The 27625-nt window shown below is 35.6% G+C and overlaps 1 protein-coding gene across 3 annotated transcripts in view; it reads right to left on the bottom strand.

Moving 5' to 3' along the window:
- The window catches only part of bchs (WD repeat and FYVE domain containing 3 bchs), a 1305514-nt gene that overhangs the window by 540206 nt on the left and 737683 nt on the right, over nucleotides 1-27625 (bottom strand). For all 3 annotated transcript variants that reach the window (XM_090399415.1, XM_090399420.1, XM_090399430.1), the window contains exons 40-42: nucleotides 27435-27573; nucleotides 11107-11254; nucleotides 1596-1790 (exon numbers count right to left, since the gene is read on the bottom strand). In XM_090399415.1, coding sequence (XP_090255541.1) covers nucleotides 1596-1790; nucleotides 11107-11254; nucleotides 27435-27573 — 482 coding nt within the window. The remainder of the gene's footprint in view (nucleotides 1-1595; nucleotides 1791-11106; nucleotides 11255-27434; nucleotides 27574-27625) is intronic.

The raw sequence follows: 27625 nt of genomic DNA, 5'->3' as shown, positions 1-27625 counted from the left end.
TGTGTTAGTAGAGCTAATGTTAGGTGGTATGGTCACTTAAACAAAACGAGAAAGAAAAGATTAGCAAATAAAGGATAAAGGATTAAACTAAATTTATTATTAAAAGATTAGCAAAACAAGTGTTCCCAGGTTGGCAGGAAAAAGGAAGACCAAGATGTAGGTGGACTGATACAGTAAAAAGTGCCTTAGAAGATAAAAATATAAGATCTGATAATGTTGGAGTCATGACAGATAACAGATTGGAGGAAAGTTGTTGATAGGAAGTTAGTAATGATATAACCGTTCATGTAGTACAATACTAAGATCCTGTACATCCCGTCAGTACCGTCGACAGGGTGTAGCATGGAGGTAGCCTGCCTCACGGTGTGGCTTAATAAGGGCACTTCTTCAACCATATTGTGGTAGGGGCCCTCGCTACGCTAACAGGAATTGTAGCGTAGCAAATGCATAAAGAAGTTTTTCCGAGCTTAAACTGATTAAAAATTATTTGTGAACAGCAATGACCCAAGAAAGATTGGTTGGGTCTAGCAGCTATATCGATAGAGGCGAACATAGCTTATAATTTAAATTTAGAAGAGCTTATAAAGAGTTTTATTGTGCGATATTCCTGTAGAGCAAACATTTAATTAATATTATTATGTAATCGCTTTGCATTAATGTTTCTCTTGTAATAAAAACAAAATAGAATTGGAGATTTTCGTAAATTTTTGTCTTATAATCCATTGGGGGCAATATTTAATTGTTTGCCTCAGGACGCAATCTAATCAGGCGATGGCCCTGCATCCCCTGAGGGTATATGTCAGGAACTTGATGATGATTGTTCAGAGACACTAACGAAGCTGGGTTCCTGGACAAATAATGAACAGGCTGAATTTAGAGGACATGACAAAAAGATAGTAAAAACTCTCAGAGGACAACATCAATGCTAAAAAGGACAACAGAATGAGAAAGGGAAAAGTGCAAAGTGAGTAATCAAGATGTTAATATATGAATATGAGTAGTTAAAAAAAAAAAAGTAAGAATAAAATTGTGAAGAACAGAGAGGAAAGGCAATCTGATAGAGATATCCAAGATAGTAAAAGGATTTTATTCACAGATATGGAAGATACCCTAAATTATAAGATGGGCACTAAAAAAAAAGGACCCAGTGTAAAAGTGTGGCCGACAAAGATGTGAAGGACAGCTTGACAAACAGTGAGTGAATAAGCAGAAGAATAGAATGAGGAAGGATGTTGTGAGTGCATGATTTGTGAACCAATTCTATAAGTGTATGATTTTGAGTGGATCTCCTATAATGAGTCCCGAGACGATTCCTCTAATATTATTAATTATCAAATAGTGTTCCAAACCAACCATTCAGAAATTATACTTATGTACTAAACTGCTAGTAAAATATATTGTTTAGAAATAAAACTGCTCCATCAACATAAGAGGAGTAAGGATGGCCACATATATTACTGGTGAAATGCTATACATATAATGGATATACACAGCACCAATGTGTATACATTTAACATGTACACATTATTATTATTTTATTTATTATTCATTTTTTTGAGAATAAAGTGTAAAGCACAAAAGATTTTTTCACTTACAGTGTGTAATTGACTCTGTAACTGATAATGAACCTTCAAATAACTGCATTTACGCTCACTGTCCAAGAAATTAAGCCATATTTTGCTTGTTGGTTCATAAAGAGCTCCTCTCAGCATTTGCAGATCTGGTATTTGATTTGTGAACTGAGCACCAGCAGGGCCAATTAGAGGAATTTTACAAATTTCTTCCAGCAACTTAAAAAAACAAAATAAAACCGAGATCAAGCTTCTGTAGTTTCTGTTATCCACTATAATGATTCCAGTATATCCATAATATAAATATTAAAAAAAATATATACATTTATTTATTTAACTGGCTTGCAATATATTATGGCATATTTAATTATTACTCTTCAATTCAAAAATATATAGCAGCAATGATTTTTACAAACTGACATTAATAGAATCACGGCTAAACTGAGTGCAGAGTTGAGATGTTATACACATGCTTCATGGTTGATCTGTGCACTGTAACATCTGTCAAAATCCAGTTATGTGAATTTCAGTTCTTTTTATGTAGGCTGACTGTAGATGGATAAGGCCCCAATTATAACTGCACTTTTATGACACACTTTTTTAATATGCATCATATTATTTTGCTTCATTAAACATTAAATATAGTTATAAAATTCAATATACAGCATTCAATAAATGCATGTGTGACACCCCAATACAATATGCATGATCAATTTAATGATCATATTAACATTAGTTTATGTATTAAAAAATAATTCTACTACTACTACTATATGTTTTCAAATTGAAAAGAGACTTTATTCCTGATGAAGTACTTCAAAGTGCACAGGAAACTAGCTAAATGAATAAATGATTTTTACTTTCATGGTTATACTGTGGTTATACTAGAATCATTATAATACAAAGTTTTTTAAGATATGAATATATTCAAATCTCTCAAAAACATTTAAAAACACTACACACCGAAAATCTTCAGGATTTTAAAATATGATTTTATTTCAAAGTTTTACGCAGGAGTTGCTTAAGCCAGTGGTCAAAGCCAATTATGTCAGAGAAGAATTCCAGATATCATTTATGAATGTAGAGAACCAATCTTGGAATATCTATGCAAATAAACAAAACATGCAAAGGAGGGCAAGATATTTAGGAATTGACTGAACAAATTGCATTCTATATTGGTTTAAACCCACCCACACATACACACCCACACCCACACCCACACACACACACACACACTATGATAGCACAACTGGATGTCACCCAGTTAATCAAGATCCCAATTGTTTTCATCATGAAACCAGGATGAAAAGAAGTTGACTACTGGAACCACCTCAAACCTAATAGAACTGAGTATAAGCACCATCAACATAACAAGCATTAACAGATATGAGGTAGAACTAGCAAACAAATTAAAGAAAACCATGTCAATGTGCAGTGTTAATGAAACAAAGAAAATAAAAAACAGGTAAATAAATAACTTTTTTTATTAAAAGACCAGAAGATAAATGATAAAATATATATACAAAGAGCCAACAAGTTTCACTAGCCACTGTCTAGCATTTTCAAGGCTGAACTGGTGTGAAAACAAATGCACTGAGTTACATTTCAAAAAACATACACTTTAATAACTGTTAGGCCGTTACATTTGATTATTCTGTTGGAAGGCGTGCATGTGTTCGAAAGCTTCAGTCAGATACCGGTACATGACCACGTGTTTTATAGTTGTTTGCATATTGTAATTCTGTTGAACTGAGAGAGATGATGAGATTTTTCCATATGTCTTTAAGAACAATGCCCTGATTTCTATTTAAATTATTGCCTGTGTGTAATACCACAGCTGCTTCTTTTAAAGTTCTGTATCTGTAGTCATTCTCGATGTAAGGCATAGAACTGTTTTTCCAATCTATAACGTGATTTGATGTTGAGAAATGATGTGCTAAACCAGATGTGATGATTCTATTATGATTGACATCTCCCACATGTTCCTTCTGTCTTATTTCAAAACTTCTCGAAGTCTGACCAATGTAAGAAAGGCCACACGTGCATGGAATTTCATATACTCCAGGACATTTGAAGAAAGGTACTTCATCTTTAGGTGATCCTAAGATTTGTCTGATCATGGTAGTTGGTTTAAAAACCACTCTGATGTTATGAGCTTTTAACATTCTTGCCAATTTTGTGGAAACTGAATTAATATATGGAATGACAGCTGTGGACACATATTGGAGTACTGTAACACGTTGTTGGTGGTTATCTTTAAATAGCCATTTGTTTAAAATGTTAGAAGGGTATCCATTAAGCGATAGAGTGTTAGATATTAGTGACAGTTCTCTCTGTATCTCTGTTTCTTTTGAAATCGACCTTAAGGCTCTATTACGAAGCATGTGAATGATGCTGTGTTTTTGTGATCTATGATGGTTGGACGAATAATGTAGATATCTACCAGTATCTGTGGGTTTCCTGTAAATGGACAGTTGGAAATTGTTATCTTCTTTTTTTACTAGGATGTCAAGAAAAGGAAGTTCTTTGTTCTTCTCTAGTTCTATAGTGAATTTGATTTTATTGTGTAGTGAGTTGATTTTGTTCAGAAATACGAGTTTTCCATGGTGTCTTTCCAGATGATGAATACGTCATCGACATATCTCCACCAAATTGATGGTTTTGGTACAATGGTGGAAAGAATATCCTTTTCAAGTTTTTCCATAAAAAGGTCTGCGCATGGTGGTGACAGAGGGCTACCCATGGCTAGTACTCCCAATTGTTTGTATACAGTGTTGTTGAATTTGAAGAAATTTGAAGAAATTTGAATTCAGGCAATGATGAAACAGTTGCGTGATGTCTTGAGGGAAAGGATCTTGCAGAATGTTAACTACCTCTACGATCGGTACATTAGTGAATAAGGACAATACATCCAGACTAGCCATAATGTCCGTTTCTGATATTTTAATACTCTTGATTTTTTCTACAAAATGTTGAGAGTTTTTAATGTAGGTCTCTGTGTGTCTAATTGTTCCTTTCATTAATTTTGCCAGATGCTTTGCTAGTAGGTATGTAGGTGATGATCTTCCATCAACTATTGGATGAAGAGGAACGTTTTCTTTATGAATCTTGGGAGCTCTAAAGGCGTGGAGTGATAGGATGTAAGTTGTTTTTTAAGTTCATCCGACCAGCCGGTCATATTGCGGATAAGAGCGTTAGTCTCCAGATGATTACTCATGATGGGATTTTTATCTAAGACTTCCTTTTCTTGACATCCTAGTAAAAAAAGAAGATAACAATTTCCAACTGTCTCATTTACAGGAAACCCACAGATACTGGTAGATATCTACATTATTCGTCCAACCATCATAGATCACAAAAACACAGCATATCACAAAAACACAGCATCATTCACATGCTTCGTAATAGAGCCTTAAGGTCGATTTCAAAAGAAACAGATACACAGAGAGAACTGTCACTAATATCTAACACTCTATCGCTTAATGGATACCCTTCTAACATTTTAAACAAATGGCTATTTAAAGATAACCACCAACAACGTGTTACAGTACCCCAATATGTGTCCACAGCTGTCATTCCATATATTAATTCAGTTTCCACAAAATTGGCAAGAATGTTAAAAGCTCATAACATCAGAGTGGTTTTTAAACCAACTACCATGATCAGACAAATCTTAGGATCACCTAAAGATGAAGTACCTTTCTTCAAATGTCCTGGAGTATATGAAATTCCATGCACGTGTGGCCTTTCTTACATTGGTCAGACTTCGAGAAGTTTTGAAATAAGACAGAAGGAACATGTGGGAGATGTCAATCATAATAGAATCATCACATCTGGTTTAGCACATCATTTCTCAACATCAAATCGCGTTATAGATTGGAAAAACAGTTCTATACCTTACATCGAGAATGACTACAGATACAGAACTTTAAAAGAAGCAGCTGTGGTATTACACACAGGCAATAATTTAAATAGAAATCAGGGCATTGTTCTTAAAGACATATGGAAAAATCTCATCATCTCTCTCAGTTCAACAGAATTACAATATGCAAACAACTATAAAACACGTGGTCACGTACCTGTATCTGACTGAAGCTTTCGAACACATGCACGCCTTCCAACAGAATAATCAAATGTAACGGCCTAACAGTTACTTAAGTGTATGTTTTTTGAAATGTAACTCAATGCATTTGTTTTCACACCAGTTCAGCCTTGAAAATGCTACAGTGGCTAGTGAAACTTGTTGACTCTTTGTATATATATTTTATCATTTATCTTCTGGCCTTTTAATAAAAAAAGTTATTTATTGTAATATATCAGACCAAATATGTACAAGTTAAGTTAAAAAACAGGTAAGTTACTTCTAAACAATATAATGAAATACTCAGACCATTTCTGTCTCCCCTTTTTCTAACATGCAGTTTGGATGATGCATGTTAGAAAAACTGGGCATACTCAGTACACCATCATAATTTTCAATTAGGGAGCCAGTTTATGCTCCATGAGGGTACAGTAGTAAAACAGTTTTCTGCAGGTTGGCTGCCAAAGAGCGCACAGGACCACACCCAATGGATATGCATCTGTTGGAGACTTCCTGATCAGTTGGTGATTAATCCTGCAGCTGTTTACCCTGTCAGGTTGTGTCTGGAGGGAGAACAGGTTGATGGTATGCAGAGGGCACTTCCCAGAGGTCACACTTGGAGACTGAATTCTGGGCACTCCTTCTGTGTGTACATAAGTCAGTCACTCTGGTTGCATGTTCCTTATTTTTATTTTCTGAATCAACCACCCTGACAGATGAAGGTCAATCATCAAAGTACTACAGTTTAGCTATGGATACAAGAAATCCTCTCCCAACCAAAAAAAAAAAAAAAAGTAAATATGAGAATTATATTTCAGAGTGAGAAAGGATGATGCTTCAAGAGGATGTGAATTCATGCGTAGACAAAAAATGGGATGACTTGGGATATAGGAAAAACAGTTCAATTTGAAGAAGGTTCTGGGATGAGTAAGGAGAAAAAAAAAATGCTCAAGGAAAGTATGGAGAAGTCACATCTAACAAGTGGTATCTGTGAAACTTGTTATAGATCCAGGAACAAGCTGCTATGTTTGTGTATGAATGCTAGAAGTATCAGGGGAAATGAAATGGTTGCATTGATTGAGTTTCTTCACCCAAAAATTGTTGGAAAAAATGAGACATGGTTGTATGAGGAAGACACCCTGACAGGAATAGAGATGAAAGGGAATGATGTATTTCGAGAAGGAAGAAAGAAAGAAAGGGTAAAAAGGAAGGTGGGTGCTACTGATGATAAAAAAAAAAAAAAAAAAAGATATGTCGATAAAAGGTAGAGATGCAAGGGGGAAATAGTGATTGTGGTTTGAGGCAGTATGGTGTGAGAGGAGAATAGAATAAAATAGTTTGTTTCATGTTGGTATAGACATGGTAATGTGGAGCGTAGTCACCAGGAAATATATAAGCAAATTAGCCAAGCAAATAGGAAAAGAACGATCATTACGGTTGATTTTAATTAAGGCAATACAATTTGGATGACAAGATAGCAACCAGCAGTAAAGGAAATTATTTTCTTGAGTTTTTGAAGGACAACTAACTCAGGCAGTATGTAACAGAGGGCACACATGAATTGAGGATCTTGGATTTGATCATCTCATCAGAGAATGTTATTATAAATGAGGTGTCAAATCTCCCTCCAGTTGGTGAGAGTGACCATAAACTGATTATATGGGTGGTTGCCAACCATGTGAGTACGTCAATGAGGAAAGGGTATATGTAGAACCACAAGGTTGGTAATTATGAAAAGCTCAGGAGATATCTTGCAGCTGTAGCATGGAATCAGGAGTTGGGTGATATTCAAGAATTATTTAGCAGAAGCAATGTCTAAATGTGTTCCAAAGGTCAGAAAGTTAAATAAGGTAGGTGTGAAATGGGTGAATGAAGACATTAAGCATGCAATACACAGAAAAAAAGATATTATGCAGGCAACATAAGAGTGGTAATAATCAATTCCACAAAGAATACAAAGAACAGGCAAGGAGGGTGACTTGGTGGTAAGGGTAGTAGAAGTTCAGTATGAGCAGCAGTTAGCTAATGTAGTAAAAAGAATGACTGCAGCAGGATGGCAGTGATTGGAGAAAATGGTATAAAAACAACAGCTGCAGAGCATATAGTTGAGATATTTAATGAGCAGTTGATAAAGGTCTTTCATCCATGTGAATGTGACATCATAGAGAGTTTGAGAGCAGTGAATGATGATGAGGAGGAGAGACGGACTGTGAGTGAGGAAGAGTTAAGTAAACTTGATATTAATAAGGCTGTGGGACTTGATTATATCACCAGGTATTTTGAAGGAATGTGGCAGGAAGTTGATATCTGCCTTGACACATTTGTTTAATATGAGTCTTACACTAGGTCAAGTTCCAAAGAAGTGGAAGGAAGTCAAGACTGTACCACTTCATAAAGGAGGTAACAGAATTCAAGCATCAAATTATAGACCAATCTGTGTGTCAAGTGTTGGAAAGACTAGTGAGAATCAGGATCTAGAACTGGGTTGACAATAATGGTATTATCTTTGATGGACAGCACAGATTTGTTACAAGTAAGTCATGTTTTAGTAATCTAATTACTTATTACAATAAGGTGACAGCAGCATTGGATGTGGGAGATGGATAAACTGTAGTATACCTAGACTCTGCAGAGGCTTTTGATAGATTACTGCATGAGTGTAGATAGCCAAACTAGAGTGGACAGGGTTGAATATTAGACTAGACTATTGGATTAGAGACTGGCTATCTGATAGGTATCAGTAAGTTGTGCATTGGGGGGGGGGGGCAATATCCCAGAAGAGGAAAGTTACTAGTGGTGTGCCTCATGTGTCTGTTTTAGAGCCAATGTTGTTTAACCTGTATGTTAGTGATATTGGGGAGGATTTGAATAGGGATATTCAGTTGTTTGCAGATGATACAAAGTTAGGACGAACTACAAAGAGCGGAGAAGATGTTGTGGCCTTACAAGAAGGCTTGAATAGACTGAGTGAATACGCATGGGAGTGGGAATTCCAGTTCAATGTTGGTGTCGTGACGACTCTTTTCTGTCGTGTTCTAAATCTATCTAGTTTCAAGTCACTTTTATGAATAATATAACTAATTACGAAATGATCACCGATCCAAAAGTAGGGAAAATTTATATTTTCACTGCGCCACCCTATTCTTAGATTAGTCTATATAAATAGTAGGATCAATTCTAAATTAAGTTAGCAGTCATCTCATTAGGCCAAATCATCTATTATCATTTTTACTTGGGGTTCCTGCAAGATTCGAATATTTATGAACGGTGCAATAATAAGGAATTCAGGCAAACACAATATTTAGATCAACAAAATAAAACATTTAATATATAATATGGTTAACAAATACAAGAACTCTATTTTAAAATGGAACTATATAATTAATTTAACACATCTTCTTAGGTCACTGATGTTAACTCAATGTTCTAACTTTCATATACTGTTCACAGTCTCAAAACACAAATCTTCTTATTTCAAGTTAATATAACAATTTCACATTTTATTCAGTCTTCACAAATCTATCAGCTCAAAGTTTATATTCACAGCAGGCAATGAACTACGTAAGCTATATTCCAAGCAACAATATTCCCGGACCTTGAGCATCGGAAATATATTACAGTTAATGCTAGAATAGAAAAACTTATACAACTACTCTTACCAGACAAATTCTTCAATACATCAAATTATTGAGAGAGCACTTATGAATTAACTTAATTAACATTAGCGGAACACACATAACAAATATTCTCCATGGTTTAAACTGTATTACTGCAAGTCGCACTTCACTATTCCAAATAACAGTAATTAGGTACTAATATCTTTTCCAGTTCACTTTCCTTCAAGTAATCAATATAACGTTTTCCTAGGGCAACATAGAATTTAATCGTAATCCAAATTAACTGGAAATAATCAGAATTTTCGCATTGACTGTCCAGTTTCCTTTTATCTGATTACGGTATCAACCTTTCTTCATAACAACAGCAGATTTCGCTTATAACATTAAACTTTATGTTTCACTACTTATAGGTTCACTTCCGAACACTATACTCATAAATTTCTGCCCTGAGGATTTTATAATCTTGGTTCCGCAAAACTCTCTCCTTACTCCTTAATAATAATTCTTCTCTTCCTCTCTATCTTATCTATGACCTTCCTTCCTCTTTCCCCTTTTTCTCTATATCTCCATAACCTTCACTCCCACCTTACGTTCGAACGCCACGCTCTACTCCACTCGTGGTTGTTTTCGCGTGCGTCTCCATGACAACAGACTAAACGTAAACATTTCGCTAATGTAATGTATGCTCTGTTACTACTACTACATGAATGATTACATAACATTAAATATTTGACAAATAAGAACAACAGAATATTTAAGCTACTTCTTTAACTTTTTGATTACGTATACAGTTAAATATAAATCAACACTTTACGTTACACCACATATATTTAGTTATACAAAATTCTAAACATATTATTATTTTATAAACTAATAGCAGGTCAGGTTTTCAGTAAATATTTAATTAGTAATTCTTAATTAAGGAATAATAAACAATTTTATATAAACCATGATTAATATTTAAATAGGCAATGTTAAATGTGAATGAAAATAATAAATTACATAACATAGCTTCATTCACAATTTAACATTGGGAAATGTAAGGAGGTTTTAAAATTTGGCAAAGAAAGATGAGATGTAGAATTTACTCTTGGTGGGGATATATTGTTGGAGGTGGAAGAAATAACATCTTGGAGTGAAGTTGGATAAGGATCTAAAATTTAAAGAACATACTGACAAAACTGTGAGGACAAGACAATGAATTCTGGCCATGATGTGGAGGACACTGACTTGTAGAAGTAGGGAGATTCTGGTTCTAATGTACAAGGCTCTGATTAGGCCACATATGGACTGCTGTGTACAGATTTGGTCATCTGGTTTTCAAAAGGTTGAAGAGGTGTTGGAGAGGATCCAGATGTGATCAACTACAATAGTTTCTGATCTTTGGAAAGTTGAATATGAAGAATGGTTGAGATGATGATAATGCCATTTGCAGAGTTTGGTGGAGGGGAAGAAGAGGGATGATATGATAGAGATGTACAAGATGGTAAGGGATTATTATAGGTTTGACTTTGAAGAGGTTTTTCATAAAATAGTGGAAGATTGGGGGAGAATGAGAAGTCATTCCTGGAATCTGTATAAGGAGGATGTGAACAAGGGAGTGAGAAGCAGGTTTTTTTGCATGCAGAGTTGTGAATGACTGGAACATATTGCCTGGGAGTGTGGTGTCTGTAGAGAGGTTATAAAAAAGTCTGACACAAACACAAATTTAGAAATGTTTTGTAAGGTGACTAAATAATCAGGAATGATAATAAGAAATGCAATTTTAAAAATAAGATTAATCATATATTTCTCTACTGCAGAGAATAATGAACATCATCATAAGATGTAGCTGTACCTGCTTTTTTGTGGTATATAATTCATCCCAAACTCTACGAGCCGCACCTGCCACCAGGATTGCTCCTTCCTGAATTGATGTTTTCCCTCTCTTTTCAGAATCGTACTTGACACTAACATGCCATGTTGTTCTTCTGTTGATGTCTCTGCTGCTTTGGAAAACAAGATTTATTATGGCTAAGTGTTTGTGCACACATTATTTATTAAAGTTACCTACTCAAAAGATGCTGAAATGAAACATAGCAAAAAGAATATGTGAATTCAAGTAAATATTTACAATCAGGACATGTACTGTGAATAATTAGTTATTAAAATAGCAAATATATTTTATCAAGATCATCCATATCTGGAGTTGGCAAACTATGGCCCGAGGTGATAGATCCAGTCAACAGCTTTTTGTTATACAGTCTGCAATCTAAGGATAGTTTTTAAATGAATTTTGTGATAGATTCACAAATTTGTTGTTTTGTATCCATAGTGTTGTGATGCAGCCATGCCCATTTGCTGGCACATCTGTTGCCCTCTCAATATCATGTGGCACAACTGATGTCTACTTGCACTCAGTGCAAACTTGACAGTGTTTTGAATGCCACAGATTTCTTAGTCATAAATATTATACAGTAGTAGTAGTAATAGTGTGAAAGAGGAAGAGAGAAAGAGAATGGGAATACATGAGGAACAGGGAAATGGGGAGAGCTCGAGTGGACAGGGAGTCATGGCACAGAGAGAGTGAATGTTGAAAGTGGCAGTGAATGTGTGTGTGAAGATGATATTGCGATGTGGGTGGAGTAGTTGACTGAGTAGATGTATGTGGTAAGCGGTGAAAAAGGTGATTGGACAGGTGTAGTGGGGAAATCACAACCAACACATGGCTTGGGTAGAACTGGCTATATACCTAAAAATGAACTGCTGTGTTTGTTTACAAATGCCAGAAGTATCAGAAATAAAGGGGATGAAATGGTTTCAGTGATTGAGTTTATTTGTCCCCAAATCATTGGAATAAGTGAAACATGGTTGAATGAAGATGATATCGTAATGGGAACAGAAATGAAAGGGTAGAGTATTTTTCGTGAGGATAGAAAGGGGAAGAAGGGAGGGGGAGTGCTGCTGATGATAGCAGGGAAATTAAGTCCACATAAGATATGAAAGGGGGAAACAGTGACAATGGTTATGAGGTAGTGTGGTGTAACGTGGAGGAAGACATATTTAGTTGGATGTTGCTATAGGCCTGGGAATGTGAAAGGTGGTAATGAAGAAATGTATAAACAACTTGGATTAGTGAACAAAGGAAGGGTAATTATTATGGGTGATTTTAATTATGGTGTTTAATTTTAATTTAATTTATTTTATTTTAACGATGGTATAGATTGGAATGAAGAGATAGCATCTGGGAATAAGGAAAATGAATTTCTCGAGTTTTTGTGAGATGACTATCTCAGGCAGCACGTAAAGAAGGGCATGCAAGGATCAAGAGTTCTAGATCTCATCATTTCATCAGAGGATGTAATTGTTAGGGGGGGGTTACATTTTCCTCCAGTTGGTGAAAGTAATCACCTGCATTGTGGCTAGTCATATGCAGACTTTTGTGAGGAAAGGATATATGTGGAATTATAAGTTGGATGTTGCTATAGGCCTGGGAATGTGAAAGGTGGTAATGAAGAAATGTATAAACAACTTGGATTAGTGAACAAAGGAAGGGTAATTATTATGGGTGATTTTAATTATGGTGTTTAATTTTAATTTAATTTATTTTATTTTAACGATGGTATAGATTGGAATGAAGAGATAGCATCTGGGAATAAGGAAAATGAATTTCTCGAGTTTTTGTGAGATGACTATCTCAGGCAGCACGTAAAGAAGGGCATGCAAGGATCAAGAGTTCTAGATCTCATCATTTCATCAGAGGATGTAATTGTTAGGGGGGGGTTACATTTTCCTCCAGTTGGTGAAAGTAATCACCTGCATTGTGGCTAGTCATATGCAGACTTTTGTGAGGAAAGGATATATGTGGAATTATAAGGCTGGTGATTATGACAAGCTTAAAAGACAGCTTGGAGCTATAACATGGAATGAGGAGTTGAGCGGTAAGGAAATAAATGCTGCATGGAAGCTGACAAAGAAATACACAACAGCATCAATGTACGACTATATTCTGAAGGCCAAAAGGTTGAATAAAGTAGGTGTAAAATGGATAAATGTGGAGCTTAAACATTAAATTTGGAAAAAGAAGGTACTTTGGAGGAAGTACAAGATGAATAATGGTAATAATCAGTCATATGAAGAGTATAGAGAACAAGCCAGGAGAGTGACTCAGTTAGTAAGGAAAGCAAAAGTAGAGTATAAGCAGAAATTGGCAAACAGGCAAAGAAAAACCCTAGAATTTTTTTTTAGATATGTGGCAAGTAGAAGGAAGAATGATCATGGTAAGATGAAGTTAAAGAATGAAAGTGGTAGAATGGTAACTGCTGCAGAAGATATTGTTGAGGTATTCAGTGATCAATTTATAAGGGTATTTCATCCTGATCAGGGTGGAATCTCGAGGAACTTAAGTGTACAGGACATAGGAAAGGATGGCTTAATTGTGAGTGAGCAAGAAGTATTTGAAGAAATAAATAAACTTGATGTCAATAATGCAATAGTATTTGATGACATATTACCACACATCTTAAGGGAACATTCCCTACTGCCAATGTTCCAGGGAACATTGGCAGTAGCATTGGCATGCCTGTTTAATAAGTCTTATAACAGCACAAGTTCCAAGGGAATGGAAGGAGGATGAAATTGTTCCACTGCATAAAGGTGGCGATAAGGCTGTAGCTTCAAATTATAGGGCAGTCTGTATATTTGGAGTGGTGGTGAAGATCCTGGAGAGATTGGTGAGAAGTAGGATACAGAAATGGGTTAATAACAGCAGTATTCTCTGTGGTTATCAGCATGGGTTTGTTAAGGGGAGATCATGTTTCACTAACTTACTTATGTACCATAACCAAGTGACAAATACCTTGGACAGGGGAGATACATACACAGCAGTGTACTTAGATTTTGCAAAGGCTTTTGATAGACTGCCACACGATAAGCTCTTAAATAAATTGAAACAGATGGGAGTGGATAACAGACTTCTGAGTTGGATCGGTGACTGGCTGTCAGATAGGTATCAGAAAGTTGTATATGGGGGTGCAGTATCCCAAAAGAGAATGGTAACTAGTGGTGTGCTGCAGTGGTCAGTTTTGGGGCCATTATTGTTCAATTTGTAAGTTAATGATATTGGATTGGGTTTAACCAGTAAACCCAATCCAATATCCAGCTGTTTACAGATGATGCAAAACTGGGGAGAGCAATGCAGAGTCAAGCAGATGTTATTGCCTTACAAGAGAACAAGAGGTTTTGAGATTTGGTAAGCATCGATGGGAGGCAAAGTATACACTTTGTGGGGAAACTTTAACAGAAGTAGATGAGATGAGAGATCTAGGAGTGATGGTGGACAAGGACCTGAAATTCTGATGAAGTTCACAAGGACCAGGCGACCAAATCTGAGCACAAAAATCCATATAAGGCTTTGATCAGGGCTCATATGGATTAGTGTGCTCAGATTTGGTCACCTGGTTTTCATGGTGACGAGGGTATGTTGGAAAGGGTCCAGAGAAGATTCACAATGGTAGTCAGTGGTGTTTGGGATGTGGAGTACGAGAACAGATTGAGAGAATGTAAGTTGCAGAGCCTCGTGAATAGGAGGAAGGGGGGGGGGGATATGATTGAGACATATAAGCTAGTCAGGGGTTGTAATTGTGTCAACATCAGAGAAATTTTTAATAGAATAGAGTAGAACAAGGAGCCATCACTGGAAACTGTATAAGGAGGGTGTCAGCAGAGGAGTAGGTTCTTTGCATGGAGGGTGGTTGGTGAGTAGTATTCACCAATGTAAATTCATGATATTATTATTATTAACATTTGACCTCGATGAGTCTCTGACTCCATGGAGTCAGAGACTCATCATGGGAGGTCACACTATTGCACACAATGCTCATCCAAGTGTGCTTTAAACTGATTCAATGTGTCTACATCCACATCACATTCAGGCAATGCCATGGAGTCAGAGACTCATCAAGGTCAAATGTTAATAATAATAATATCATGAATTTACATCGGTGAATACTAGTACACATTTGCACCCATATTCACGAACTATCGCTTAAGACATTTTCAAAGATGAAATATGTAAAATCTTGTTACAGATCAGCTTTATCTGAAGAGCACTGTAATTAATTTTGATGATTAAAACACAATTTGAATCCCAGTAGAGCATAACTAAGTCTCATAAAAAATAATCCCATGATTCTAATTTCCCAAAAAGCTGTTTATGCATAACTATATTTGTATTTTGTTAATAAAAACTGAGTAAGTTTTGTTTTCTATCTTACACATAAATACATGATATCCTAAATTTTATCTCTTGGGCCGGGAAGCCTAGAGTATTATTTACTATCCAGCCCTTCTCATAAGAAGTTTACCAATCCCTGATCTATATCATTATATTAAGATAAATAAGAGAATTATTAAAAATTTGACTGCTACAAAAAAAAAAAAATAGTCAGATTTTTAAGTGAGAAATATGAATAAAAATAATAATTCATATGCTAAAACAAAATAAATGCATAATTACATTACACAGAAGTTGCCTTTAATTTTAAAAAAATATATAAAATAATAATGAGTATAAATGACTGCGGTTTATATATATAGTTTTTATTCTTTACCCAAATGTTTCATGAGAAGTAACTTCATATCAGATTGCTGTAGTATACCATAATGCACATTAAATTTCCTCTCGAAAATGTATATTGCCACTTGATGGCACGGGTCACCACCCAAACTGGTTTTAATCTTAGCTGACAACTTATCACTGAACCAGAAACTTGGCAGCAGTATTTCCAGAAGCTATGGTATGATAACTCCTTGATACAAGAATCTTCCCGGAAATATAACATCAGTAATATAGATTCGAAGAACTACAAACAAAGAATTACATACGAAGAACTACAAAATACCCTCAAACAAATAGAACAGGCAAGTCATCAGGAGAAGGTATTATAAACACAGAACTTATTAAATCTGCAGGTAAAGAATTTAACATCAGATTTATAAAATTTATAAACCAAATATACAAAGTGGTAAAATCCCCAAAAAGCTGGGATAGAGCTTTAGTGATACCAATTTATAAAAAAGGTCTAAAAACAGATTGCAATAACTATCGTGGCATCAGTCTCCTCAATACAGAATACAAAATATATGCAAAAATGTTAACAAACAAATTAATATCCTATATAGAATCACAACTGGGAGAAGAACAGAATCGATTCCATAAGGGAAGATCATGTACAGATTCAGCTTTTATCTTAAAAATAATTATAGAAAAACATAGAGAATACAATATAGAAACACACATAGCTTTCATCTATTATGTAAAAGCATTTGACAAAATTCTGAAAATAAACTATGGGAAACTTTAAAGAAATATAACATTCCAAACCAACTATACAATGTTCTATTAAACATATACCATAATAATGAAATAGCAATAAGGCAAAATGATATCATATCCACTTGGAAACCAATAAATAGAGGAGTCCTTCCAAGAAATGTCAATGGAGAAAACTAAAGTCATGGTTTTTTATGGAAATAATCCTGTCAGAAGTAAAATAGTAATAAATAATAAAATAATTGGGCAAGTTAATAATTTCAAATACCTAGGCTGTAAACTATCTTACATAACTGAAATAGATAGTGATTTTAAGATGATACACTTTATAAAAATCACTGGAGTAATTAACAGAATCTTTTAGCCTAACTACATACAGAAACACACAAGATGTAGAGTCTAAAAAACAATAGCCAAATCTACACTATTATATGGAGATGAGATTTGGACATTCTTAGAAAGAGACATACAGAGAATTCAGGAAGCAGAAATGAAATTCCTTAAGAAAACAGAAAAACTTACTCTATTAGATTTAAAAAAAAAAAAAAAAGAAATAGTGAAATAATTAAAAATCTCAAAATCAATCCCATAATCGATTATTAAATATAGGAAAAACTGGCTAGGCCTTATAGCAAGAATGCAGAAAGAAAGGTTACCAAAAAGGATCTTAACATATAATGCTAGAGGAACAAGGAATAGGGAACGACCAAGAAGAAGAAGATGGACTGAGTCCGGAACAGGACACGTGGCCTAAAGCCTGAATAGAAAGATGATGATGACATCTTATCTGTGGGAGTCAGAACCATGAGATAATGAGAACTAAATTGATGGTAGAAGCACAAGGTATTATTTATTCAAATCATATGAAACAAGGAATAGGGAACGACCAAGAAGAAGATGGACTGAGTCCAGAACAGGACACATGGCCTAGAGCATGAATAGAAAGATGACGATGGCATCTTATCAGTGGGAGTCAGAACCATGGGGATAATGAAAACTAAATTGATGGTAGAAGCACAAGGTATTATTTGTTCAAACCACGAGAACACCACAGATCCAGAGTAATTTAGTAACATGGCTTTACACCATTTTCCTACTTGTATGAAAATATGCCTACCACTGATTTAGTTCCCAGTATATCCACAGGTACCCATGCCTTACTTTGTGTAATATACATCTTTATATTAAATGTAGACCGGTCTCTACTACTCTTCTTTCTTTCTTTTTGCTCCTTTTCGCCCAATGCTAGTGCTAAGGATGAATCTTTCCCATTTTAGTATATTTTAAAATCTGATACAGTGGAAGTCTGCCTTCTCTCCCAGGTATTTTTCCTTACCTAGCAGGCTGAAGCCCAAAATGTCTGATTAGGTGGATTAAATAATCCCCCCCTCCACACATACACCCAAAGATATGGAGTTGATAAGAACTAAAGGTCATAGCAGTCAATGCCAAAATAGGCAAGCTATCTTGAATTTGATATCTACTTCTCAGACTAATGACGGAAATGACTAAAACTCAAATGGATCAAGATAATGCACACCATGAAGGGGAAACCAAGCATGTCAGAACTTTGAAATGAAAAAAATAGAAGAGCTGTGTAAGTAAGCACTGGAAAAAATAAGCAGGGATATTCCTGGACATTCTGAAACAAAAAGAGAAGAAAAAAAAAATACTGAAACAAGTAATTATATTTTACATATCACTGAGGGAGAATCTAGTCAAGGAAAGGTTGAAATTAAGGTAAATTTTTAAATTTGAAAGCTAATTTTTACACGTTCTTCTCTAAAAATAACCATCTGCAATTGACTTTGTTGATCATGGATATATATATATATATATATATATATATATATATATATATATATATATATATTTTTTTTTTTTTTTTTTTTTTTTTAATGCATGGTTATCACCCACAAAAGGTTATTATAAACCTATAGTACATTTTGTACTGTGGGTGGGATAAGTTTTTTTTTTTTTTTTTGCATTTTATATCCTTTTTATAGCATTTTTCTGTAATTTTTTTATTTATTTTTACATAGTCTAGAAACCCTGCTCTAGAGACCAAACATGGAGATTTTCAAGCCACTTCAGGTCTCCAATAAGTATGGTGGTGGTCTCACACTGGGTAATGAAATTCATCTCCCACCTAAAGACAATCACAAACATCCATGCTCATGACAGGATTAGAACTCATGACCTGTTGGTTGCAGAGCAGGTATGCTAACCACTCAGCCAACCAGGCAAATATATAATTATCATTTAAAGAAAATAAATTTTTTTTTTAATAAGTTAGGAAATTTAATGACCTTTTTAAGTTATTTTACATTAGTTACTTAGGTGGGGCCTTTTTGAATTGTCAGTTATTGTTCTTTTAGCTTTGTACTGAAGATGTCTTTGATACTCAGGCAAAAATTATACTAATAAATAACATTTTACGTGAGCTAATTCCAGTATTATAATTTATTTAAATAAACATGTTTATGTGAATAAATATAAATTTATTCACATAATCAACATATACACTGTGCTTTGCTAATAGGCAAATGGAAAATGTGTGTTCGTGTTACGTTATGACTACTACTTGCTAGTATGGTTGCACCTCGTGCATCCGTTACTAGTTAGTCTACATACATTCCTCCTCTGACAGCAACACTTATCAACTTGTGAACTATAATCCAACTAACATGATTAAAAAGAAATCTGTTAAATTACTTAAGTCAGTCACTTTGCCATCACACACACACACACACTGTTAAAAAAGCTATTATCACATACATTATGCACATTCTCCTAGAAATTCATGGTGTTGCTGAAGTACACAAATATAACTTTCTGCTTTTGCTAATAGTTGAAGGTATAGTCAACCCTAATTATCACCTAGCCAAGAAATTAGCATCAACACTCAAAGAGTTGGTAGGCCATTCTCCCTTCTATATAAAGAATGCACAGACAATTCCTAAATAAAATTAAAAACATAATAGTTGGCAATGATGATTTATTAGTTAGTTTTGAAGTTTCTAGCCATTCCAAAAAAAAAAAAAAAAAAGAGAGAGAGAGAGAGAGGCACAACCATGGACTAATCACTATCCTCTCCTATTACTAACTATAATTTTATATGGAAGTTTTTAAGAAATGTGCCCTGGATTCCTTTACGTTAAAATCATGATGTTTTTGTTATCTGGCCACATGGCCACCACACTTTAAACACTTCTCTCAAGAACATGAATGCATACAGTTTACCAATGAAATCAAAAATCAAACTCACTTTCTTTCCAGGATACGCTAGTCACGTATTCCCTCAAGTAGTCAGTCTATCCTTCACTGTCAACCACAAACTCATACATACTGGCCAAATACATACGTGCTAATTTCTTACTACCACTATTCAAAAAATTTAGTCATTAACATGCTCAAAAACAAAGTTATAACAAGTTGCTGTAATGAGCAAGTTCTTTAGCAACAATGACAAATTATTAGCAATACATTTATAATATTCTTCACGAAACCACACCTAAAAATGGAAATAATATAGATTAAGTAAAACCATAGCCATTCCATATGTACATTCAAAAAATCCTAGTGAGCTGTTAAGATATGTAACAAGTAGAAGAAATACTGACTATGGGAGGATGATGCTAATTGATGACAACTACTACTAATTGGTAGAGATGCACAGAATATAACAGAAATATTCAATGAGCAATTTGTCAGGGTTTTGTCCTCATGAATGCAACATCATGAGGAGCTGGAATGCATAGGATATGGTGCAGGAGGGGCTGATAGTGAATGAGCAGGAAGTATATGAAGAATTAAGATACGTGGTGATATATTGTCAAGTCCTACTGCCTTATTAGCATCAAGTTTAAAGGAATACTCCATGGCATTAATGGAGTATTCCTTTACTCTGACATACCTCTTTAGCACAAATCTTGCTACAGGATTTGGTTTTGTTTTTTAGGTTTAGTGACACAAAGACGGCTAAGGTTACTGTGCAAGTACATCTCAGCACTATACAAGGTAATAAATACAGGCAGTCCCTGACTTATGTAAATTGGAATTATGCAAATTATCCTGAAAGAGCTATTAAAAAAATGGAGGGTTACTTAATATGTGTGTATGTTACTTGCATGCCACCTATCAGCAGCTATCTGCAAAACTAACAGCCTACACAAAGCATGTGTGTGTGTCTCCCTAAGAACACTGCCATCCTTTGTATTTGTATTCATATAATTTCATAATGTTCAGTGTTTGTGTGTGTGCTGAGTAGAGCACAATCATGACTAGAAAAACAGAACAGAAGTGAACCCATGCATAAATGCACTAATATTGATCTACAGATGAAAACGCAAGTTATAAAGAAAAAAACAAAATTAAATCTCTGGTACTTGTGTGATGATTATCTTTTAAAAAATTGTGTGCGAAGTGTATAATGCATCCTGCTACATGTTTAGAAGTTCATAAAGTTGATTTTTGTTTATTTACACTTTATCAACTTTATTTACACTAATCATTATTGAACTACTTAAGGAATTCACAACATAAACTGGAATATAAATTAAAATAAACTTTAATATATACTTCCTATGCCATCTTCATTGGGAACTTAAGATTAAGACACATGCATGCAGGCACTAGAACAGCAAATGAGATCAAAGAAAGGAGACTACTGTTATTCCTAAAGTCCCGATGGCACCCCCTAGCGAGCTATGTTAGGTATTCTTGACTGTTGGGCTGAAGTTCTCATGACGTACGTTTCCCAAATTTTGAGCAGCCTCATGCATCCAAATTTGTTGAGGTTGGCCATGTTTTTTTGAGCTGAGGCTGATTCTATGAGTAGTCTTTCAAATTTATATTTGCTGCAGTGTATTACTGTGGCTTTCTTCAAAATTCACGTATTCTGTGGCGAGTATCCAGAGCATGGTCTGCAACCCCAGAATGGCTGTACTGGTGAAACCTGATGTAGTCCTTGTGTTCTGAAATTCTGATATTCGCTGTCCTAACTGTTTGATCAAAATAGGACAGTTTACAGCTGTAAGGGACCTGGTAAATGCCAAATAGGTCTAGGGGAAGTGGTTGGTCTTTTGTGGAGCGGATAAGGGATGCCAATTTTCTATATGGTTTGTAACGAGAGGTCAGGTCATATTTTTTTTTAGGATTTTGGTTATTTTTTCAGAGGTGTCTTGGATGTAGAGAATAGTGATTGATTTAGAGCAATTAATCTTCACTGTGTAGGGGGGAGGGGGGGTTCTGGTTTACAGGTTTTAGTATACAGGTTTACAAGTGTTTTATTTACACTAAGTTGAATTAATAAAACCAATCTACACAATATATACATAATTTATATATGGTTATAAAGATTAATGCTCTGTAAAAATTTAAAAACAGAAATGGTACTTGATGAATTTGATAAAATCTGCTGGAGCATATAGGACTCAGATAGATTACAATGTCCGCGCGGTTAGCCTAGTGGCTGTGCACTTCGCAATCATATGCCTGGGGAAGGAGTGTTGAAAGTTCGATTCCTGTCGGTAGTGTGAGGAGCTGAAGGATCTTCCTCAGCCATAGCCAAGTTAACCGGTCTTGGGAGTGGATAGCAGGGTTTTTCTCCCCAGTTTATCTGGGGATTTTCATCCCGCAAAGCAGGCAAACTGGCCTTGAGAACTCAACACCACTGCGGACATGGAATACACCGGGGCATAGGGCTGACCACCTTATCATGTGAATGATTTAGGTCCAATGATTAATAAACCCTTGACACCGCAAGGTATAAGAGGGAAAAGGAAGATGAGATGAGGCAGATTACAAATGTGACTAAAATAGTAATGATGCTCATTGATAAAACAAAGGCATCAAACCATGAATGATGATTAGTCTAGTAAGAGACAACTCACAAACAGGCATGTCATCATCCTTAACAAGAAGTGTATAAGTGACTATAACCTATGCAGAGCTGAGCAATAACAACATCCTCTCTACAGTTTCTGTATAGACTAGACTCCACAATTTGATAACAGGCTTGATTTGATGGAAAATGTTATTGGTCTTTCTATTGGTCTTTTTTACCTGCCACTGGGGTAAAAGTTTGTCTGATGATTAATTGGTGTAGGGGATAGGCAAATGTTGAAAATTTGAGAAAAGAGCTGACCCAGCCTCACTGTCTGCAGAATTATTTCCCCTTAATCTTGTGGCTTGGGATCCAGAAGAAGTGTATATCCAAAGGTCTTCCATAACTGAGAGAGAGAGAGAAATGATACATTGAATACAAGATAGATTCAGATGTTTCTGCAGCTGTACACTTCTTACTGCCTGTAGGACGATATATAAAAGATGTATTATATACGCACGCACGCGCGCGCGCACACACACACACAGCTTTGGAAAAACTGCTCTCTTATGCAGTTTAATGTAATCTATATAGTATACAGCTCAGCAGTGAAACTGTTACATTCAAGAGTGATCCAAGCAGATATGCTGTCTTGGAAGACTGATCTGACTAAAGTCTCTGATTTTTGAACCATCCATACAGATAGGCAAAAATCAGAGTATTCCTTGGAGTCTATGCACTTGAAAGAGCTGCTGGTAAACAAGAGAAGGGGTAGAATATCTGGGTTCCCCAAAGAAAGAAAAGTTGCATGGTCGTATGTATTAATGCCATGGCAGTAATACATTTCATGGCATCTGCATAACATTAGCCACCCTATCTAGAGCTTCTGAGTGCTTTTATTTGCAAACCAAAGAGGGAAACGTGTCAATCTGAGGAGTGTTGTAAAGATTATTTCCACACTGCAATGGGCAAAAAATAGTAGAGAAAACTATTGATGTTGAAGTAACAATGGACATTGGTTTGATTGCCTTGCTACATAGACTATAGATTAGTGAAATTTGAAATGCCCCAGTTTCAATTCTTGTGTCTTAGTCGATAGGGTCCACCCATCACAGTGTACTCTTGCAAAGGCACAGATTTGGGATAGATAATCAAGTTTCAATCTAATTAATGAATAGTACAATCGAAGAAGAATATCTTTTAGCATCCCAAGAGATGGAAGATGCTGTATGGCATTTATCTGGTAACTGGCATATATGAGGAAGGAAGCTGAGGTTTTCTCAAACATAAGCAGCAAGAACTTGACTTTTAGTGCAACTGTCATTAAAATCTGTCTGTACCAGTTGAGTTCTGAGTAAGGATGAACACTACATCTTCGGCAAAAATGAAAACAAACTGTCTTCTTTGGAATAACTGAACCTATTTGCATGTACCCAGTTTGAAAGGTGGACAATGGTTTATTGGATCTGTATATCTATTACCCTCATATTAGCTGAACGACAGTAGTCATTCCCGCAAAAAGTGCCTTAGAAGATAGAAATACAAGATCTGATAATGTTGGAGTCTTGACAGGTAATGGATTGATTTAGAGAAAAATTACTGATAGGAGGGTAGTAATGATGTAAGTTCATCATGTAGTACTATATCACCCCTTGCAGGTGCATGTCAGGAATTTGATTATGACAATGAATCTTATCTGGTCCACAAGTAGTTATGTGGGAATTAAGTAAAGCAGTTTTCATATCTTCTTACATGAATGACTTGTATTTTTCTGTCATGCTGAAGATAGCAAAATTTGTTGTTTTTCTGCTTTACATTTTTGGGACGGAACTTGGTAGGTGAGGAATAAGATTCTACTGATATTTTACCAAAAATCTCTTCTAGGGGTGTTAGCAATTGCTCCTGAGACAGAAATCATGCATCCATATGTTAAAGAAAAGAGAACTCCATCTGTCTACTCATTGGACACTATCCAATACTGTATGATCATTCTGTTTCTTGGTGATGTGCCACACCAATCCTCACCAGGTAGTCCCGTTGCAATTTTTGGAACTTTCAAATCTGTGAAGATCAGTCACTCAAGACATACAATACATCCATCTTATTGAGGATCTGTTCCTTCCTCTTTTTCGAGGAACTTTACTATCTAATAGTGTTGTGAGAAGTTCTCCTTCCCTTCTTTCAATGAGTCCAAAGAATGTCACCTTTCTTGTCAATATCTCTAAGGAGCCTTATAGTTCTACCAATCCTTTCTAGCACCAATCAATTTGACTGCCTTTCAGTACATGATATTCTCAATAGCCTTCTGTAACACTATTTCTCAAAAGGAGCTATCCTTTTCCTATCATTATTATTATTATTTGACACCTCCAGAGAGTCTAAAGACTCATTGAGGGAGGGTGTGCCAACAGCATCGAATGATTGGTCCCCTTCCAACTACTAACCGCACTCAAACTTACTTAACTGAGCCATTAGTAGCAGAGGCTCTACCAATCGACCAACCTTTGCCGGCAAAGGTTGGTCTTAAGGTTCTATCTTAAGGTTCCAAGTCTCAAATCGACAAGTCGCTGTTGGAAAAACATCTGCATCCAGAATCCTCAACTTTCTTCCTCTGGAGATGGATCCATCCTTCAGGATTTTAGACAAGTCTCTGTTGCTTCATCCATTCCTAATCTTCTTCTGAATTCTTCACATTAATAATGGATTCTAGGTACTTGAACATGCAGACTTTCTCAATTCTTTCTCCATAAGGGGACTTGTTTCTCAGGAGCTTCCCTGTCTGTATTTACATAATCTTCCTCTTGCTAGGATTAAACTTCAGTCCTCTGGTCTTACTGATCTCATTAACTTTGTCAAGTATTTGTCTTAGTTCTTCTTTGTCATCACAAAGGAGTACCTCAGATTACCAATTAATCTGAAACCTAACCTAATTCTTGTGTTAAGCTTATCCAATGCTACACACATGATGACCTCAACATAGATACTTAACAGGTGAGGAAGTAAGCAACCCTGCCTAACTTCCTTGCCAAACTGAAGTCAAAACCTGTTCTTAGGGAGCTGCTGAGTGGTATAGCCCCCTTCATTTCATTTCTGGATTTTATCCCATGTTTCCTTGCAATTTGGAACTTTTGGGTTTCTATAAGAATGGCCCTTAAATGGAGTTTATTCTGATTTCAAAAATCTTACCAATCCTTCCAAATTCTTCTGGATGAAGACAGGTGATATTTTCCTTAGTAGATGTTAGTTGACTGTAGTATTAAAAAAAGGGTTGTATGCTTGTTGCTGTCTCTGATGTTTTTTGCTTCTTTATTTTGTTTTCACTTGATGTTGAAGTGGTTGGTGCTTATGGAGGGTCTCTGATAAACTTGAGGATGAAAAATTACTCATTCTCAAAGGGAGTTTGATTCACCACTAGAGATTCCTACCCACCACTGAGCCACACGTGAATGCATGTGGCAAGCAAGGATTGCACTTTGGAGTGGAATGCCAGGGCTATGCTAGATGCCATACTGGCACTGCAGCAAGCCTTGGGTTGTCTGCGGACTATGGGGCAGGAGACTTACTGAAACATCATTGACTCTTGCAGATAAACCCACTTGCTGATTGATCCTGACTGAGCCATCTAGGAATGTTTATCCTGTTGAAGCAGAAGCCAAAGTAGTGCAAATCTACCAGGATAAGCCCTTTCACATATTTCCACAGGTTACAAACACATCAGGATGGAGTTAAATCCCAACAATGACTGTCTAAAAGATAGGATAGAAAAAGAAGAAGTACAGTGAAGAATATGGGAATAAAATTCAAGTATCATCAGTGGGAGGTCTTCTCCATGATGAACAGGTGCCTCACATGGAGGGACAAAGAGGAATAAATGCAACACCTCATTCACAATTACATACTCTAAAGATACGCTTCAGATTTAAGTCTCCTTCATCCTAATGTGTCTTCTATAGCATAATACCTAAGACAGATTCCTCATGAAGTAAAGAAATTAATTTTCCTCATTATTGAATTCCATCTCTTCATTCCAAATCTATATTTACCATAATTAAAAATGACTCATTATAATAACAACCTTTCTCAGGTTTACTAACTTAATTTGCTTAAACATTTCTTTCACAAATCTTCCCTTCCTTTTCTCACAAAACACACTGTCCATCAATTTTATTCCCACCAGCATATGATTCTTATTCAATCATGTTAACCTTATTCAGCAATTCTGGAATGAATAAACTCAACCAATGAAACAATTTCATCTCCATTACTTCTGAAACTCCTAGCATTCATAAATACTCACACCAATTTATTTTTTTCGTATATATAACCAATGCTATTCACGCTGCTTCTCTGCTGTGATTTCTTCATATTTCCCTATGCCTACTCACATTTATCACCATTTCTCATGTATCACTGCAAGACTTTACTATCATTATGCTAACCTTTCCCATACAAAGATTCACTACTGCTTCCAACATCCAGGAGAATACTACCGTTGGCATTTGGATCCCAAGGTTAGGTATTAATCAGAAGTTACTACTTTTGAACCAAGGGCCAGTGCAGGCTACCATCAATAAACAAAACAGAGGCTATTCCTGACATGGAGCAGACATCTGTGCAGCTGCATTTTACCTGGTGGGCAGTTGCAGTGGCTGGACTTTGGGTACTTCCCCATGCTTATTTAATGGTGGCATAGGTTGCCATATTGCACTGTGGCCTTATATGGTGTTTTGGCTTGAGAGGACTTGCCAAGGGCCAACTCTACAACCCCTGATGGAAATGCTGCTGTTGGTCTGGAGATGCTTATTCATCAAGTTATCTTGCTTATTTAGCTGCCCTCCACTGCAATACTTTAATGACCTTGTTTACATAAGGTCATTAAAGCATGTATTAAAAATATTTACATCATCCATAAATTTGTTGCACAATATTGTTACAGTATTCATTATAATAATCATTATTATCATATAATATTTATTGTTAACTCATATAAACTGACTTCAATGGAGAGAAAGCACTGATTACTCACTAAACATGACCATCTTCTGTGAGATGAAGGAGACAATAACATAAGCAACCAAAAAATTCATGTTCATGATTGGCAGTATCCAGAATTATATTTCTGTGAGAAGAAATTTTCTGAAGGCACTCCAAAACTGTCATTTGATCTAAGGAAATAGAATTACACAAATAAAACATTTTGTGATATATTCTAAAGGA

The sequence above is a fragment of the Typopeltis vanoorti genome, chromosome 1 (assembly GCF_054136105.1).
Source record: "Typopeltis vanoorti isolate ZY-2024b chromosome 1, IOZ_Tvanoo_1.0, whole genome shotgun sequence".
In the NCBI taxonomy this organism is placed as follows: domain Eukaryota; kingdom Metazoa; phylum Arthropoda; class Arachnida; order Uropygi; family Thelyphonidae; genus Typopeltis; species Typopeltis vanoorti.
The sequence above is the reverse complement of the archived record's forward strand: the minus strand, read 5'-3'. Positions and strand labels throughout refer to the sequence as shown.